The following is a 20144-nucleotide window of genomic DNA, read 5'->3' as shown; positions in this document are numbered from 1 at the left end:
CTTGGCTTGCTTCTTTTTCCTTTAACTTTTTATGGTGTGAGCATGCTCTACCGACTGTGCTCAACCCCTAGACACTGGAAACTCTAGTGTCGAGTGGGCAGTCTAAAAATCTGATAAGGTTTCTATTTTCAATTGCTGCAAAAGCATCTTCTATTGTAAAGAACACTTTGGAATACATAAGATGCTATCCAAGGTTAGAGTCAAGTGAAATGTTTGAAGATATGTTGAATCTTTAGTGTTCTGTGTATAAGCTTTCTTTTTGTTTTTTAAAACTATAAATAATGCTTGCTTAAATAAAGGCTTTGCTTTCTGCCTTGTTTGCCTATTTTACCATCCGGAGCTGTATTAGCAGTGACTCTGGACCTACATCTTGGTGTTTGGAGGGACTGTCCCCAACAGCAAGCACATAGGCAGATGGTCCTCTGCTTCTTTTTGATAGATTTGAGCCATTGGCACAGGAAGGGAGAATAAGCAAGGCCTCAGATTTAATGAAATGTAATTCCAACTCTAAATCTTCCTCCTTCAGTCAATTTATATAAGATAGTCATCTTTTTCTTCCCCTCCCCCTCTTTTGTAGGGCCTCTCTCTGTAATCCAGGCTGCCCTCAAACAAACGATTCTCCTGTCTCAGCCTCCTGACTTCTATAACTACAGATGTACACTACCACACCCAGCACAGAGCCATATCTTGCAAAATATTTATAGGCGACTGTTTGAAACTTAAAATCCTGTAAGCATTTTCTCTGTAATTCCTGTAGTTTTGGGGAAGAGGGGGTTGGTTGGGTTTTGTTGTTGTTTGTTTTGTTTTGTTTTGTTTTCAAGACAAGGTTTCTCTGTGTAGCCCTGGCTGTTCTGGACTCACTTTGTAGACCAGGCTGGCCTGGAACTCACAGAGATCCACCTGCCTCTGCCTCCTGAGTACTGGGATTAAAGGCGTGCGTCACCACGCCCAGCTGGAATTTTACATAAGTCATACCCTAGATTTCTCTTAGTTCTTTTTGTTAGACCTCAGCAGTGCAGTCCTGGAGCCAAGACACCATACATCACATGAATCCCAAGATGTCAGGCTAGCCTCCAGACTCGTTATGTAGCCAACCAAGGATGACCTTGAACTTGTGCTTCCAGTTCCCAAGTGCTATAATTGCAGACATGTGCCACCATACCCAGTTTATATAATACTAGGGATTGAGCCTCCTTAAAGATTTCACCAAATATAAAAAATGGCACTCCAACACTGTTGTATGTGATTGTACATACCGCCTACATCTTTTTTTTTTGTAAGATGTATTTATTATTTATACAGTATTCTGCCCACCCCAAGAAGGTACTAGATCTCATTACAGTTGGTCGTGAGCTACCATGTGGTTTCTGGGAATGGGGACCTCTGGAAGAGCAGGCAGTGCTCTTAACCTCTGAGCCATCTCTCCAGCCCCGTACCACCTAAATCTTATGGCTAACTGCTGTCATTAACACAGAGAAGATAACAAACCTGCCTCAAAGACCCTACACAAGTACCAAAACGCCCTGAAATGCTTCAGAACGGTTAGTTAGGTGCCCATAGCCACAAAGCCGATCTCAAAGTTCTATGACGGATTGCAAAGTCCAGTAACTCAAGAGCCACTGGGGCCATAGTTGACCTGAGGCCCACTCACCGCCCGCTCGCCAAGGTTATCAGAACACAGCCTCAGTGGCCACTTGGCCTCACTGAAAAGTGACAGGGCTGCACTTCCTTCTTTCCTGCTCCTCAAGGAAACACTCAGTTTTTCATATTTATGAGCATTATCCTTCTGCTCTGGGATCTTCTTAGGAGCAATGTTATGTTTCTCTAATATTCAGTGCCGTTCATTCCCTGCATGGGGTCATAGTGATTGGTGATGACCCTGTCCAAAGAGCAGCACGTTAAAAGATTAAGATATGGCATAGCCTTTCACAGACTGTCTCTCTCACCCTAAGTCAGATGGTGACACTGGGTAAATGTGTAGCTGGGCATGGTGGTGCACACCTGTAATCCCACCAATGGGCAGTGAAGTTTGGAGTCGGTTCCTGTTGTGTTACTCGGTTTGTTTTCTTGACATAGACAATACTTAGAAAAGCTGGAGCAAATATTTCAAATGTAACTTAGGTTTCCAAAATGTCATAGTAACATAGTAACACGTGGAGTTACGATCTACCCAGTGATCGTGTGAGGATTCTTGTGAGTTTTACCATTGGTTGTTTATTTCTTGGTACTGGGGTTTGAACCCATGACCATGGGCATGGTAGGCAGTTCCACCAGTGAGCCACACACCCAACCAAGGATTCTTTTTATTAACAAAACTACTTTTCACTTGCAGCATCACTTTTAGCAATTTTGAATTTAAATGGTATCGAAGTGACTGGATGTCCATATCCATGCACATACACAGAAAATGCACCTTGAGCAAACTGCAGCATCTTATTTAAATTCAGCTCAAACTGGCCCCTAAATCTAAATGTAAACATCAGACTATTTAACTGAGAGGAGAGATGCTTCAGTCAGATAAGGATCCCAGCTTGACTCCCGGTGCCTGTGTTTTGGGGCTCAGGACAGCGCTGTGGAGCAGCGACTAGAGGCTCTGAGATTTGATGGCCATCCTCCAGTACAGTGGACTCCATGAGCTAGCTCCAGGTGCAGTGAGGCACCCTGACTTACAGAGTGATTGAGGGCATCCTGCATCAATCTGTGGCCTCTGCATGCACATAGTTGCACACAAAAACCACTATCTACATGTGGAGAAAAAAAAAAGTCCTACAGCAGAGTCAGGTGTGGTTGTCATACCTATAATCCTAGGGCTTGGGAGGCTGAGGCAAAAAGATCATAAATTCAAAGTCAGCCTGGAATACACAGTAAGACTGCAAAAAATAAAATAAAAATAAAACTTTTAGAAGAAAAATATATTTACCATTGTACCCTGATTTATCTAGTGAATTGGAACGTTTGATGTCTACACAAAAGTTATTAAAGCTATGTTCATAATCAGAAACTGAAAATAGGGACTGAGGAGATGGCTCAGTTTGTAAAAGAGCTTTCTGTACTAGCATGAGGACCAGAGGTTGACTCCCATCACCCACATAAAACAGCATGGCTGTGTCAGCCTGCACTCCCGGCTGGAAGGGATAGGGAGCAGGGAACAGAAGGATTAAGGATTTGGGGTTAATTAAGGGTTTGCTGCCTGCCTGTTCAGCTGAAACAGTGAGCCAGGTTCATTGTGAGACCCTGTCTCAAGGAAGGTACCTGAGCTCCTCCTCTGGCTTCCTTCCACGCGGGTGCTCACCCGTGCATACACGTGGAGTTACTATACATAGGCAAATACGTTTTTAAGAACGAAAATGTGCTGAAGAGCTGGCTCAGTGGTTAAGACGCCCTGCTGCTCTTACAGAAGACCCTGGTTCAGTTCCCAGTGCCCACAGATCACAGTATCTGTAATTCCAGCTCCAGGAGATCCAGTACTCTGAGCAACTCAGGTACGAGGCACATACATGATGCACATGCATACATGCAGGCAAAACACTCACACATATAAAATAAAGATTTTTAGAAATAAAAATAATACAAATGTTACATACTCAGCAATTAAAAAGGAATGAGCTACTGATACTATAAATCAGTTTTGCGTGAATCTTCAAGGCTTTATGACAAGTGACAGAAGCCATTACCATCCGACTTTATGTAGCATTTTTGAAAAGACAAAACCATGGCAGAGAACAAACCACTGTTTCTTGGAGTGCTCCGAGGTCATGACCTTAGTGGGCCATCACTGGATGACCACCTTTGCAGTGGTGGCAGTTCTGCTCGGCATCCTGGCGGTAGAAGTGGGCATACAGATAGAACTGTGTCTCCCAGCAGTGAAAGGCATCCTGTGTGACTTAAATCTTGGGAAAAGCCATAACAGTTGGAGTTGTCACATATAGAAATAGAGATCTGCAGCCAGGCAGTGGTGGTGCATGCCTTTAATCCCAGCAGAGGCAGAGGCAGGCAGATCACTGTGAGTTCGAGGCCAGCCTGGTCTACAAAGCTACTCCAGGACAACCACAACTAACACAGAGAAACCCTGTCTCAAAAAACAAAAACAAAAAAAACAAAAAAGAAAGAAAAGAAATTGAGATCTATACTTTATAGAAACCTTATTATAGGCATTATGTGAAGAATCATAGAATTATTTTAAGAAAAAATTTTTTGCTTATTTTTCAATTAAGGCATTTTTGATAACTTCAAATGTGAACCAGATTTTAGACAGTCATTCTTCTTCAGATCATAGACTTTTTCTTTTAATTCTTTTCCAAGAATCAGATGGGCGGCTCAAATATCTCCAGCCCTGGGTTACAGCCAAGCACTCAGCTCTCCAATCTGGGAAGCACCGAGACTCTAGAAGACACACCCTCTGGGTTACAAGATAAGGTTCGTACAGTCGAAGCCCTAGCTTTGTCAGAACAACAAACACTGACCTCTCCTAAGGACTTGAACTGCTGTGCAGGTTTGCTTCCTCGCTTGCCTGTCAGAGCCTATGTGTGACGTACTGACATGCGCCCTGCTCCTTTCCCAGGCCATGACACTCTCATCTGGACTATACCAGCAGCCTCCTTGCTGATCCCCTAGCTTTGTTCTTGATACGGCCTTCTCAGCACTACACCAGGCCAGCAGAGGGATCCTGCTAACCCTGACTTGGATTCCTCTGCTTTTACAAACTCCCGTGGTGAATGGTTCACAACACTGCACCCTGAGTCTGGCCCCTCCCTCCCCCTGTGCCATCAACTCCTACTTTTCTGCTGTGCTCACTTAGCCGCCATCACAGGGCTTTGACCTGAGGCTTCCTTGGCTTGCAGTGCTTTTCTCCCATGGCTGTGTCCATTTCCTTCTTCTCATCTCTCATCCTCCATTTAGTCAGGGCCATCTATACCCTCTGCCTTCTGTCCTCCTGATTGTTCTATTTTCTCACTGACTTTAATTAGTTACTATAGTTTGGTTTGGTCTTTATTCACTGTCTCATGCTATTGGGACCTGTGGCTTGCTTCTTTTTTTTTTTTTTTTTTTTTTTTTTTTTCTTTTTCTTTTTCTTTTTCTTTTTCTTTTTTTGTTTGTTTTTTGTTTTGAGTCAGGGTCTTACTATGTAGCTCTTGATGTATAGACCAGGCTGGTTCCTAGTTCTCAAATGCTGGGATGAAAAGGAAGCACCCATGGCCACTCAGGACCCACAGTTTTCTCTCCCGGTTCAATGCTGTGTCTTTGGGGGGTTTTGAGGCAGGTTTCTCTGTGTATCCCTGGCTGTCCTGGATCTCACTTTGTATCAATGCTGTGTCCATAAAAATATTGTTGAATTGATTTTTTCTCTTTATAATTAGTGCTCTGATAAAACAACAGATACTATGTCATTATACCTTTTCTGTTAATTATCAGAGTGATAAGTAGCTTACAAAGAGCCAGATGTGATAGTGCACATCTGTAATCCCAGCACTTTGGAGACTGAGGAAGGAAAGTTACGAGTTTGAGGCCAATCTGTTGTGTTATATAACTTTTTCCAGACCACCGTGGCTAGCAAAAGCAGATGCTATCCCGGTAATAACAATATGAATATACACATAATACAGAAAGAACCTGTGTACTCAACCCTATTTCCTGTTGATAACATCTGTAAAGTATGTACCGTCATATCCAGGGTGTTGACACAGGCCCACGGTGCTCATAGTTTCTCAGTTTTCACTGTCCTCATTTGTATGTGTGTGTGCGCACTCCGTCTGTCACTCTGCTCTGAGACAGCTTTACCTATTCACCGTCATAGTTGTAACAGATCCTGCTTCAGTCAACACAAGGATCCTTTGTGATGCCCTCTTACAACCACAGTAGCTTCCCAGTCATGCCCTCTTTCCCTACCACCGTCTTTTTCATTTCTTTTTATTTTCCCTTTTTTAAAAAAAGATTTATTTATTTATTATTTATATATACAGTGCCCTGCTTCCGTGTACACCTGCAGGCCAGTGGAGGGCACCAGATCTCATTATAGATGGCTGTGAGCTGGGAATTGAACTCAGGACCTTTGGAAGAACAGTCAGTGCTCTTAACCTCTGAGCCATCTCTCCAGCCTACCCCCCCCTTTTCTTCTTTTTTTATATTTTAGCTTTTTGAGACAGTCTCTCTGTATAGTCCTGACTGGTCTGGAACTCAGCGTGTACACCAAGCGGTCCCAGACTCACCGAGATCTGCCTCCTGAGTTCGTAGGTTAAAGGAGCACACCCAGTCTGTGCGTGCCCCTGCCAGCCACTGACGGGTCTTTCCAAACCAGGAATGTGAGCCTTAAGCAAATAGAAGCATAGTTTGTAGTCTCCTGCGAGTCTGTCTCATTAGCATAACCCCAAGGCTTGCTGAGGTTGCTGTTTGTTCCCCGCCTCCTCCCTTCCCTCTTCCTTGGAGAAGGTTTGAGCCCATGCATGCGAGACAAGATTGAGCCACGGATGAGCACTGCAGCCCCGGTTTGTAAATGATAGAGCAGTTCCTACTGTGTAGCCCATACCTGAAATACTTGAGGGTTTCCACAGGCCCACGGAGGTGCACACCTTTAATCCCAGCACCAGCCTGGAGGCAGAGGCAGGTGGGTCTCTGAGTTTGAGGACGGCCTGGTCTACATAAGTTAAGGCTACAAACCCGGTCTTGAATTTGTAGTGCCTGCATATGCGTGTGCACTCAGGCTCGCTCTCGTGCGCTCGCTCTCTCTCTGTCTCTCTCTGTTTCTCTCTCTCTCTCTCTCTCTCTCGCTCTCTCTCGCTCTCTCGCTCTCTCGCTCTGTGTGTGTGTGTATAGTGAGAGATCTTGGAGTAGGACCTAGATTTAAACCGGAAATTCACTTGGGTTGCATATAGATGTGGCCTAATGGTAAAATTACAGGTTATTTTTCAGTACGCTTTTGTTTTAATTTTGACTTCTCACATGAAGTGCATTTTTTCATCCGTGGCCTCGCATTGGGAATTAAAAGATTTGGGGCATGGGGCATTTTAGATTGTGGGTTTTTAGATGAGGAACACTCAACCTGTATAACTTAGTATAACCGTTTTGAAACATTTCCCTGTTAAAAGGATATTTGGATTGTATGCATTTGGGGGCTATTACGAATTATGTAGCTATGAGTATTTTCTAAGTTTGTCTTTATTAGCATGCATTCTGCATGTTAACAAGATTGTTGTGTTACAGTTGTATATATAGTATACACCATTAAATCTACCTTACCTCTCCACCCTTGTTTTTCATCTGTTCTGAGGCAGTGTCTCCGATAGCCCAGCTGGCCTCGGACTTCCTGTATAATCTGGAATCAAACTTGAATTTCTGATCATTCTGTCTCTACCTCCCAAGGACAGGGGTTACAGGCACGCCCCGCCATGCCCAGCTCTGTACATGTGCATACATGGGGAGGGCACAACCACCTCGGGTGCCATCGCACCTCCCTTTTTCTTTTATTTTATTTCATTTCATTTTTAAGCAGTTTCTCATTGGCCCACAGCTTGCCATGATGCCTAGCTAGGCTGGCCAGTAAGTCCCCCCATGCCCACCTGTCCAGCACTCTTCGAAAACACAAAATAAAATAAAATTGTATTTTTTTTTTCTGTTAAAACCAAGGAATTATAAGTCATTGAGATTTGGATATTGTCAAGAGCTACATGGTTGTCTAAAACAACTGCAAATCCCTAATCTGCTCTTACACAGAGGTGCTGAATTGATTGATCACACTGCCACCTAGTGCTGAGACACAAAGTACGTTCCACTTCTCTTTTTTTTTTTTTTTCTTTTTTTCCTTTTCTTTTTTTTAGATTTATTTCATTCTACTTCTTATCTCACTTATTAAATTCTTTTGGTAATCTTTCCCGAGGGCGTTTTCCCTTGTTTTTTCATTTTTAATTGTTTTTATTCTTTAACATAGAAATGTCTTCTGCCTGAAATTTCTGCAGAATAGCCCTAAAACTTTGTCTTTCAGAATTGGTGTGTGTGTTGCAGCATAAGCATTGTGACCCACTCTAATGTGCATTAATGGATATGGCTATTGTTTTCCAGCACTTTCCTTTGGTTTTGTCTAAGTTGGACTAGATTGGGCTAAGCTTTCGGGGATAGTCTCATCCAGCCAGGAGCTCAGTAGGTAGGTGAGGGTGGCTTTGAACTTCTGATTCTCTACCACTGTCTCCTAGTTCTGGTGTCACAGTTGTACTCTGCTCCCAGCCTGCTGAGTGGTTTGGGGGCATGGGGAAATTGGTTGGTTGTCTGGCTTGGAACACACTTTGTTGCTTGGCCTCACCTTAAATTCAGACTAATCCTCCTGCCTCAGTCTCCCCATCCTGGAGTTGCATGTGTGAACAATCCAACAATCCATCAAGGTCTAGTCCTTTTTTGCCACAGAATCTTGAACCATTTGTTTTATCATAAAGAATTTTTAATTATTGGACATTAAGCAGTCAGGAAGCTGAAGCAAGATTGTTGAAAGCTCAAGGCCAGCCTGAGATACACACTACACACTATACACATACACACACACACACACACACACACCTGAGATACACACTACACACTATACACACACACACACACACACACACACACACGCACGCACGCACACACACACACACATATATATATATGAATGAATGAATGAAATAACGCAAGATCTGAGAGATCTGAGCTATATGTAGCTTGGTAATAGAACTGTAAAAATAATTGTCAAAATTATGTTTGTGATTATAGTTTCTTGAAGAGGTTTTTTGTTTGTTTTTTGTTTTTGTGTTTTGATTTTTCAAGACAGGATTTCTCTATGTAGCCTTGGCTGTTCTCGAACTCACAGAGATCCTACCTCTGACTCCCCAGTTGCTGGGATTACAGAAGTGCATCGCCATGCCCAGCTGATTTAATTTTTTAAATGTTCATAATTATGTAAATTATCTAGTTAATATTTGAGAATTTGAGCCTTGGTATATTCTTATTTAGGAACCCGGCTCTGGAGAAGTAAGAATATGAGGAAATTGAACCATGTGAATTTTTAAAATTATTGTTGTTGTTGTTGTTGTTGTATGATCTATAAAGAGATTTTGATGTAGAGTCACCATGTAGGAGTAGCTCTCTGAGTCTGAGACCAGTCTGGTCCATATAGTTCGTGGACAGCCAGGGCAGTCCATGCAGAGAGACCCTGTCTCAAAGTATAAAATCTCTCCAGATTCAGAATCTCACTTTTAATATAAGGCCACAGTGAAAAGAGGAATAAAAATTATACTTTTTATGCATGCACGTGTAAGAGTTATACCACTGAGTACCGCTTCCCCAGCTCCCACCTTCAGTGTCAATGTTTTCGTTTTTCTTCGGGATTCTGGAACTTGAGGGTGTGGAGGAGAAAAGGCTGGCTAGACATGGTTAAAGTTGTTTGGGGTATTTAGGTTCCTGCAGGACAATACTAACTTTTTACAAAGAACAGTAAAAGTGAATTACTTAGAATTTGGTTTTCCTCTCGTTGGCATCATTTCCCTGGATTTTACTGACATGGGCACTTAGGCACAGGTAGCTATGTTGTGGTATAGCCTCTTAACCTTAGCCACAGTCACCAAGGGAAACTAAGTAAATGCTGGAGCTCCGCAATGCAGAATTGTGTTACTAAGCAGATTTCCATCCTCAGATCAAAAGAGACTTTGATAGCAGCTGGTCTTGAAACATTTCCCTGTTAAAAGGATATTTGGATTGTATGCATTTGGGGGCTATTACGAATTATGTAGCTATGAGTATTTTCTAAGTTATTTCTAACCCTGCTGCATTTTAGAGTGCTCCAGGCTTTTGTTTTCCTACTCTGTTCTTGCTTCTACGTATTTCTGTGTGATGGAAAAGAATTTTGGTTACATTGGTTTCCAGAGAGTTCTTTCATTGTGCCATTTGATTGTGTTTTTCAGTCTGCTCCATCTGGTCACAAACACCTGACAGTAGAAGAGCTATTTGGAACCTCTTTGCCAAAGGAGCAACCAGCTGTTGTGGGTCTAGAGTCAGAAGATGTGGAGAAGCTGCCCGGAGATGCATCGCAGAAAGAGCCCAGCTCCTTCCGCCCATTTCCCTTTGAGCAGTCAGGGGGAGCTCCTCAGTCGGAAAACCTGGGTGTCCATTCTGCCGCTCACCACACAGTCCAATCTGAAGTCACCGCTCCAGTGCTGATCACCCCTGCCTCCATTGCACAGTCAGGTGACAAGCATGCCTCGAGCTACCCAATCCCACTGAGCCCTGTCCTCAGTCCCACTCAGCCAGCTGAAGCTCCTACCACACCTGTGCCCCACTTACCTCGGAATAGCACCTTGATGCAAGCAGTAAAGACCGCACCTCGACAGAAATCTCCACTCCTGAACCAGCCAGCCTCTGAGCTAGGCCACAGCAGTCTGATCGCTAACCAGAGCCCCTTCAGAGCCCCGGTGGGCCTGGCGCACCCAGCCAGCACAGCCCTCCCAAGTGTCGATCTGCTCCAGAAACTCAGGTTGACCCCACAGCATGACCAAATACAGCCGCTTGGGAAAGGTGCAGGGGCACCCAACTTTTCTTCAGCAGCTGGCCAACTGGCCACCCCTGAGAGCTTCATAGAGCCTCCCTCTAAGACAGCAGCAGCAGCAAGAGCAGCAGTCTCGACCTCCCTGAGCAACATGGTGCTTGCTCCAACCCTCCAGGTACTGAGAGGGGCGGGAGCGCGTGGAGGGATGAAACCACAAAGGCCTCGGTTTTAGTGATGACACAGTTTTGTATAGGTGTCTTATTTGTGCACCAGCCATGCCCAGCCAAAGGTGTAGTGCATGTATGTGTCTGTCTCCAAAATCTGTAACTGAATGGGGGGGGGGGGCGGGGGGGTGGGCATGGGGGACCAAACCTGAGGCGTCAGCACTGGAAAATGAATAAACTGTAAGCTGAGGAGTTTGGATTAAGTCCTCAGACCTTGGGAAGACACCAAAAGGTTCTGAAAGAAGAGTGACTCGTTGGAAACAGCAGGCACAGGAATCGGGTCACCCATTACAGAGCAAGCTGTCGGTCACTTGGGCCTGAGCAGCAGGGACCTGGGTTGGGCAGTGTGGACGAACAGTCAGTGAGGCTTCATGGTAGATTGGTAGAGGGAGGAGGAGAGCTTTGCCCATCGAAGTAATTCATAACCAGCAAACTTACAAGTGAGAAAAGGAGCCAAGTCCAGATGAGTGGTGCGAGGTCACAGCTGGAAGGCAGTGGGTGTGCTCCTCAGACTTTACTGCCTTTCAGTTAGGACGGGCCGTACTGCCTGGCTGTGTAGGCGTCACAGGCCTCGAGTGCTCCTGCTATTTGGGGATGGGGTCTGATAAAATGGAAAAAAGCATGGAAGAAAGTTTGTTTGCCCGTCACTCAGCCTGGAAGCTCAGGCTGCGGTTGTGCCTCCTCTACATGCCGCCCTAGGACACAGCACTGCACTTTTGCATGCTGCCTGGCAGAGACCACCTACATACGTGTAAATACTCATTCAGATGGCAGTGCTAGCGTTAAGGTCTTATTCTTGCCTGGTATAGTGGCACAGCCTTTAGTCTCAGTAGAAGTCCAGCCTGGTCTACATAGCAAGCTCCAGGCCAACCAGGGCTATCCTGTCTCCAAACAAAAGACCATGGGTTGAGTTCCCTTGTACTTGCTATGCAGCGTCAGTTCTTTCCCAAAGGCCATGATAGTCCACATCTCTAATACCATAGTTAAGCAAGTAAGGCAGAAGAGGCTCAAGTTGGAGACCAGCCTCAACTACCCTCGTCTCAAGACAACAAAAGAAAGTTCCTTCTCTTTCTCTACTGAATAAGGACAAAACTGAGTGTTGAAAGTATACTTAGGGTGAAGGCTGGTTAGTGCCACTGACCAGATTCAGAGAGCCTTTGAGGAGTTGAAGCTGGCACACAGTTAATAATAGAGCCACCTGCCTGGCATGGGTAAGGTCCTAAATTCAACTTTCAGCACTGCAGAAAAAAAGTTGTTTTAATAATTTGTTCTCAGCCAGGCATGGTGGCCAGCAGATATCTGAGTTTCAGGCCAGCCAGGACTACACAGTGAAACCCAGTCTCAGACAGGCAGACAGATGCATAATTCCAGCTGCTTCAGAGGCTGAGGCAGGAAAATTCCAAGTTCAAGGCCAGCCTCGACCTCCAGACAAGTTCCAGGACTGAGGATGTGGCTCACTAGTAGAGTTTGTCCGTTCTACACAAGCTCTGACTTTGGTTCCATCCCACTTACAGTCTCCTGAAAGGTTCTGCCCACACTTCTTGGGGAGGGGGTAGGAACTCCACAGGAGCCGCTGTCTTGTGCCCTCATTGTGGAGATGAGTCATTGGTTGCGTTACCAACAAGTCCTCTCAGCCTCTGAACCATTCCTTGTTGATAACACAGATCTGTCACCAAACTAACACATACTTGCTGTAACTGTTTGTCTTTTTTCCCATTCATCATTCCAGTCTATGCAGCAAAACCAGGATCCTGAAGTGTTTGCCCAGCCCAAGGTGTTACCCAACGCCATCTCGGTAAAGACATCCCCCCACCCCACCTCCCCACCCCAGGTGTGTGTGTACCCATGTGGAAGGCCAGAGCTGACATTAGGTGTCTTCTATAGTTGCTCTCCACCTCCTGTGCCCTGGGATTGTATGTGGGCTGCCGCCACACTCACCCAGATTCTTTCTTATATCTTCCCGGGGATCCAAACTCAGGTCTTCACAAGCTAACCTAACGCAGGCATAGCAAGCACTTAGCCATTCCCTCGGCCCTGGGATGTCCCTTTTCTGAAGAGACATTGAACAGTTTCAGGTTCTGCTGGGTGGGTGGGCTCTTACCTTAGCGAAAAGTTCTAGCACTCGAGCTCTGACCTGTCTCAGGTGCCCCTTCATGGACGGCATTGCTGTGGCTTGCAGACCTTGCTAACAATGTCTTCTTGGGATGGAGAGATGGCTCAGAGGTTAAGAGCACTGGCTGCTTTTCCAAAGGTCCCAAGTTCGATTCCCTGCAACCACATGGTGCCTCACAACCATCTATAATGAGATCTGGTGCCCTCTTCTGGCATGCAGGTGTATATGCAGGCACAGCATTGTATACATAGTAAATAAATAGGGTTTTTTTTCGTTTGTTTAGTTTGGGTTTTTTTTTTTTTTTTTAAGTTTTTCGAGACAGGGTCTCTCTGTGTAGCCTTGGCTATCCTGGACTCACTTTGTAGACCAGGCTGGCCTCGAACTCACAGCGATCTACCTGCCTCTGCCTCCCGAGTGCTAGGATTAAAGGCGTGCGCCGCCACCACCCGGCGTGTTTGTTTTGGTTTTTGGGTATTGGAGACAGGGTCTCTCTGTGTAGCCTTGGCTGTCCTGGACTCACTTTGTAGACCAGGCTGGCCTCGAACTCACAAAGATCCACCTACTTCTGCCTCCTGAGTGCTGGGATTAAAGGCATGCGCCACCATGCCTGGCTATAAATAGATCTTTAAAAAACAAAAAACAATGTCTTCTTGACAGCAGGTGGGCCATCATGCGTCATTTGTAACTGAGTGGGTGCTGGCCATGCATCAACCTGGTCTAAGTAAGAGATACTCCCAGGAGACAGCCACAAGCCCTCACTTGATGACAAAGCCTCCTCAGCCTGCATGCTTCGCTGATTATTTCTTACACACTCACCTCATTTTTACACATGTCCACTACTCCCCTTCACCCACCAACCTTGAAAGACAGTCTTCCCATGGTACTTGCTCACCTACCTATGAGTCTATACCCCTGTCGTGCATCTTTGGAAGTTAACCTTCTGTCTGCTTTAGGTTAGCTTGTTCTATTGGGCTCATCAGCAAAAGCACTTAGCCCAGTTTTATATCAAAAGGCAAGCTAAGAGAGCTGGAGAATTGACCCAGCATCCACATGGCAGCTGCCAGGCCAATTCCAGAGATCCAGCACCCTCTTCTACCTCCATGAGTGCTCCACACACACACTGTGCACAGGCATACATGTATGCAAAATACCTATACATATAAAATAAAATCTTAAGGGGCTGGAGAGATGGCTCAGAGGTTAAGAGCACTGTCTGCTCTTCCAGAGGTCCTGAGTTCAATTCCCAGCAACCACATGGTGGCTCACAACCATCTATAATGTGATCTGATGCCCTCATCTGGCCTGCAGGTATATGCACAGGTAGACCATTGTATACATAATAATAAATAAATCTTTTAAAATGAGTAAATAAAATAAAATCCTAAGGAAAAGTGTCAGAGCAGATCAAGCTAAATGGCTCAGATAGCAAGCCTCAGATTCAACAGGGTAGAAGATGAAGGTCAACACTAAGGCTGTCCTCCGGCTTCCATACCCACTCCACAGAACTCACAAATACACAAAATTTGTAAAAAGAAAAAGGCCAGGTGTGCTGGTGCACCACTGTAATCCTGCACTTCGGAAAAGAATTCTGGGCCAGTCTAGTCTACATGGTGAGCTCCAGGCTAGCAAGGGCTACACCGTGAGACCCTGTTGAAAAGCGAGACAGGGAAGAGAGGGCAAGAGTCTGGCTCTGCTCTGTGCTGTGGGTCTCATCATGCTGATGACTATTACACTTCCCCTTTGTGGGCCTGGCTGTGTGCTTCTGGACTGCAGTGCAGAGTGACTGTTGTTCTTTGGCCCCCACAGGTCCCTGGCCCTCCACTGGTTACTGCAACAACCATGGCAGTATCTTCGGTCCTGCTGTCCCCCAGTGTGTTCCAGCAGACAGTTCCCAGGTCCACAGACCTAGAGAAGAAAGCAAGCTCCTCCTCTCCCCTCACTGTTGGAACACCAGAAAATCAGAGAAAGCCTTCCATTATTCTCAGCAAGTCTCAGCTCCAGGACACACTGATCCATCTAATAAAGGTATGTAGGGTGACAGCGTGGTCTTGAATTTTGTATCTTAATAAAACAAGGCTTATTATACATTGGTGCATATTCAAAAACCTACTTGGGAGCAGCTTCTCTCTTCCCAGGTATAGCCTCCTGATGGAGTGATGGCTACACACTCCACCTGTCATTGTGACTGCCTCGGAGGGGAGGGTATTTGGGGAACTTTTCACACCGATCAGTTCTTGTTTTCTTCATTTGTTACCAAGGAAGTCAGTTCTGAGGAGGTGCCTGATGCTGTGTCTTCCCACCTTTCCCATCTCTTCCAGAATGACCCCAGCTTCCTCAGTACACTTCATGAAGTGTACTTACAGGTTCTGACTAAGAGCAAAGACAGCCACAACCTATGACTGCAGCAGAGTCAACGCGAAAGCTGGGGTCCACCTCACAACCAGGCAGGCTTCATCCTGGAACATCTGCTAGAACCTGGAGCTTCGAGAAGCCTGAGTTTGAGCCTGAGATGAGCCTTCTTCCTTAAAGATGTTTTCTAGAGACATTCTCAGTGACGACGGAGGTTTCACTGTGAAGCATCACCAGCAGACCTTTGTTTGACAAAAACAACAAAAAAGACCTTTGTGCTGAGTTACGTGGGTGTTTTCATCGGCTGTAAGCAAGTGTGTGCAATGAGGAGCCCGATTGTTAGCTTGCTTTCCAGGCCTCGGGGAGGAGCCACCAGCCTTGCGGCAGAGCTCAGTGGAGTCCGTGCCCTCCCTCCTCTTCTGCCCCTAGAAGCTCTGAACTGAATGCCAGCTCCAGAGTAGCTTCAAATTTTAAGGATCAGAATTTAAGTTGATTCTTTGGAAGGCATTTGTTCGAGGGAAGTATATTTTCTATGAGCACCCCGCTTGGGCCTTAAAGCTTCTGGGATTTCTTTGTGTTTCAGTAAGTGTCCCTGGTCCTGCCGCGTGAAGCACGGCTGTTTGGGTAGGGCCCAACTGGGCTCCGGTGGAGGAGGTTCCACACCTTTGCAGCGCAGGCCGGGGCTGCTCAGATCCAGATGCTACCAGAAGGCTCCGCTGCAGTGAACCTCAGTGGGTTAAGTGTCAAGTTTGTGTGTGAAGCGCAGCCTTATTTTCCTTTTCTGTCTAAACACAGTTCAATTATTGTTGATTGTTTTTCTTAACACTTTGGCAAAAGGACCAGTGGACCAATCTGACAAAGCCATTCTGGTTCCATTCCTCCAATGTGCTGAGAGCATTTTAAAGCTATGCAGAGAAGGGAGCTGTGCTCACACTGCCTGTCCTTTGTTGTAGAATATGGAGTCAAAAAGCAAGTGTGAGACACAGAACCTCACAGTATCTTCCTGGGCTGCGAGCTCATCCAGCCACAGCAGGAAACTGTATAGATGCTTTGTGATGCTGCTATTGATCTGCCATGGTTTCTATTTATTCTTTTATGGCATGTAATGGTGTTTAGTAATATTTTAATGTAGAACTTGATTATTTCAGCAATAGTGATTTGAGATATTCTTTGAATGAAAAGTGTCTTCGTTTCTATGATACAGGTCATTTTGTAGTATTTAACCAGTTCAGATGCACTGCTTCCTTCTCTAAGCACTATTTAATGATGGGTAAGAACCCAGTTGGCTCAACCAGCTCGCGTCAGGGTTCGCTGGGAAGGATGCTGACCGAGGCGACAGTTCCCCTGAACAGTTGCTTAAGCTTTAACGGGAACTCAATCAAAGGCTCATCGATTTCTTTCTAGCTGAAATTTTAGAAAATTACTTATTAATTACTTGTTTTACTTTGGTCTTAGTTTTTTAGCCTAAAGGATACTTCAATTGGCTCATGCTGACGTCAGCTGCTTCCTGGCCGACGTCTGCTTCTCGGTTGAGCGTCTTCTCTCGCTGTCTGCCTAGTTGTGTGTGAAGTGTGCAGAATTCAGGGAAGCTTAAGGCTTCTTCATACGCAATTAGAGATAGTTTCATGATAGTATGTACATTTAGCAACCAAAAATTAATTGTTCATGCATCATCTAAGACAGATAAAGTTGTAGTGAGATGGTGAGTGTGATGACAGCAGGAGGTGGTGGTCACAGGGCCATTCTCATAAAGTGAGCATGCCTGTAGGTGTGATCGCCCCTACGTGTGGTCTCAGTGGACGTCAGTGAACAGACGAATCAAAGCATTCTTCTTCCAGTAGGTATTTGAATTTCACTAATGCTTTTAAGTGTGTGTAATATTATGAGAGGGTGAAGAGGGGTACCCTAAAGAGCATCTGCAGTCAGATCTGTTACTTTTCACCCTTTAATCCTAGGAATGACTAGATAAACAGAGAAATAGAAACCCTGAGAAGGAAGGCTTCCTCCATGTAAGTGTAAACTTCTAAGTGCCGAAGTGATGGAGACTTGAAAAGGGTAAACCTGTTTCAACTCCCAGATTTATATACTCCAAGCGTTGACTTAAAATTCAGAAGCCAAAAGTTCAGATCATGATCGCTGGGAAGCCAGGCCAGAGTGAGTCCCCACAGAGCCAGGCCAGGCCTGCAAGTCAGCTGCATTGCCTTGCTCCTCATTCGGCCTTACTATCCAGAACCTCTGCTAGCTAGCGTAGCTTGCGTGTTTACAGTGTCATTGCTGGAACCTTAGTTGAACTGAAAGGGACATTGGAGATGCTTCTTGCTAGGTTGGCAGAGCCCAGAAGACCACATTTAGGCCACTCTGTCCATCTGTATACACACCCCACCCTTGCCCTGTGGTCAAAGGGTCTGGGAAAAACAGACCAGAGTTTGGAGTGCAGCGTGTTTGGGGTGTCGCCAGTGAATGACACTGCTCTTTTTTGTTGTGTTAATGTATCTTTGAATGAGTGCACACCCCAGCTAATGCCCCCCCCCCCCCCCCCCCCGTCCCTCTCAGGCTGCCCCATTCCTGGTTGTGTCTCCCAGGCTTCCCTTAAGTCCTAAATGTCAAGTGGCCATCGGTATCAGGAAAGGCTTTCCCTGCCATCTCCATAGGGACTGTCCACAGCTTGCCCTAGACAGTGGCCTTTCATTCCAAACCCAAAGATAAGGCCTTGGCCCAGGCTTGGCTTAGATACCAGTGACCAGATTCTGCATGTGCAAGCATTGGTTCTGGGTGTGGCCTGAATCCTCTTATGGGAATTATAAATGCCATTGAAGCCACTAGCAAGTGATCTGTTTAAACCATGCAGCATTATTGCTCTTTCCCCCCAAAGAATGTCATTTGAAATCTTGTCATTTCAGTAGAAGAGGCCATAACTGCCATTGTAACAGGGATAATAGTAACGCTGAAGGCGCTCACCTGCGCATGCAGTGGAGTCGGCCGTCACACCAACTCAGAGGGAAGAGAAGGGCACAGGAGGACCCTGTGGGTGGCAGGGACTGAGGGGTCACGGCCTGTGGCCCACCCGCTTGCAGACTTTGGTTTTCTTCCGTTGTGTTCAGAGTGCATTCCCTCTGGGGCCAGCAGTGCTCCGTTTTCAGCAATCCAGACTGCTGGGGTCTGAGCAGAGCAGATTACAGTGGACTTTAGAGGCCTCTCCCACACACAGCAGTGCCATGAGGGCCAGGGCCTCCAGGAGCCTGTTTGGCTTGGGTTTGGGGTTGTGTTGCTTTGGTTTTTTTGGTTCTTCAGTTTCAGCAGGAGAGGCGTGCAGTGTTGCACGCGGATTCAGATTTGGCATCGTTCTCCAAAACGCTGCAATGCAATATCGATCACTTTGAAGTGGGAAAAAATGCAAAGTTGTGTTTCCCTTTTATCTGTGAATCCTTAAGAAGCGTGTTGTTGCTGTTCGTGCTGTGGGTGGTCTTACTCTCCCTGCTTCGGCCCCGTGGCTCTCGTGACTCACTGGACCAGGTGCTCGGCTCTTGGAGAAGCCCTGCACCACCGTGAAGCTTCTGTTCCCCGAGCGCAGTGCCACCTCAGTAACCTTCTTAGTGCTGTGGGTTTTATACCATCTGTGTATGTTTGCAAATATTAAGTTATTACATGTTTTAAAATGAGCATTTTTCATCCTAAATTTTATATGTTTGCAAATATATTTTTTTAATAAAATTTCAAAACCAAGTTTTAGCACCTACTAAAAATTCTAATTGTGTTTTTATTTAATTTGTATGATGGGAGCTTTGACATGAATTGTACCTCCTCAGAGCCCGTACTGCTCAGGTGAGATAAGGGCAAGGAGCAGAAACAGCCAAAGTCAAGATTCATCTTCTGTTTCTCCAGAAGAAAAGCTGTTAAAGACAGGCACATTGGGGGCGGGGCTCCGTGCTTAGCTGCACAAGGCCCTCAGCACCCGTTTTTGTGTGTGTGTCCTTTTTTTGTTGTTGCCACCACGGTGAAGGCACACCTCTGTACCCCAGTGCTCGGAAGGCACTGGCTAGCCGATTTAAACTAAACAGCTCCAGGCTCATAGACCCTGCCTCAAAAAAATAAAGTGGGAAAGTGGTTTAGGAAGACATCCGATGTCATCCTCCAGCTTCCACACACACTCACAGGCATGCATGCACACGGTTGTACCACACACACTCACAGGCATGCATGCACACGCATGTACCACACAAACCCACAGGCATGCATGCACACGGTTGTACCACACATGCCCACAGGCATGCATGCACACGCATGTACCACAGGAGCAAAGGTGTTCGTGTGTCAAATGACCATATTACAACAAATTCAATTTAAGATCTAAATTGGCTTTCTTTACAACTAGAATCCTGCAATGTTTCCTTTTTAAATTTAGTTCAACCCATGGACTTGTGTGTGCTAAACATGCTCTAGCACTGAGCCAGTTTGCAGACGTGGTGGTGCACACTAAGAAAACCAACTCCTCCAAGTTGTCCTCTGAGCTCCATATGTGTCATACCCACATGTGCAAATATGTGTAATTTAAAAAGTTTTTAAGCCAGGCATGGTGGCATACGCCTTTGATCCCAGCACCCAGGGAGGCAGAGGCAGGTGGATCACTATGAGTTCAAGGCCAGCCTAGTGTACAAAGTGAGCCCAGGACAGCCAGGGCTACACAGAGAAACCCTGTCTCAAAAATACCAAAGAAGAAAAAATTGAAATAGACAGTAGTTGAGAAAAACATTTGGTTCAATCTCTAGCTTCCACACACATGCACACACAAACCCCTGGGAGTTTAGGTCACTGGTTTCATTGGAATTTTGAGAAAAACTATATTCAGGAGATCCTGAATATGAGCTGCAGTTTTCTCTAAGATGAGGTCAGGGACTTGTGGAACCTTTTTAGAATGCTTTCTCTTACTGTGTGCAGATCTTGGTTCATGGGTTAGGAA

General features: G+C 45.6%; 1 protein-coding gene across 2 annotated transcripts in view; it reads left to right on the top strand.

Moving 5' to 3' along the window:
* The window catches only part of DCP1A (decapping mRNA 1A), a 55399-nt gene extending 36489 nt beyond the window's left edge, over positions 1 to 18910 (top strand). The window contains exons 6-10 of one of the 2 annotated variants that reach the window (XM_084797112.1): positions 4303 to 4416; positions 9921 to 10676; positions 12455 to 12520; positions 14645 to 14863; positions 15157 to 18910. In XM_084797112.1, the coding sequence (XP_084653238.1) occupies positions 4303 to 4416; positions 9921 to 10676; positions 12455 to 12520; positions 14645 to 14863; positions 15157 to 15237 (1236 nt within the window). In that variant the 3' untranslated portion in view covers positions 15238 to 18910. The remainder of the gene's footprint in view (positions 1 to 4302; positions 4417 to 9920; positions 10677 to 12454; positions 12521 to 14644; positions 14864 to 15156) is intronic. The other variant, XM_084797113.1, reaches the window with a different exon arrangement.
* The last annotated feature ends 1234 nt before the right edge of the window (positions 18911 to 20144 follow it).

The sequence above is a fragment of the Acomys minous genome (assembly GCF_964271855.1).
Source record: "Acomys minous genome assembly, chromosome: 9".
In the NCBI taxonomy this organism is placed as follows: domain Eukaryota; kingdom Metazoa; phylum Chordata; class Mammalia; order Rodentia; family Muridae; genus Acomys; species Acomys minous.
Note: the sequence above shows the minus strand (reverse complement) of the source record. Positions and strands in the feature narration are given on the sequence as shown.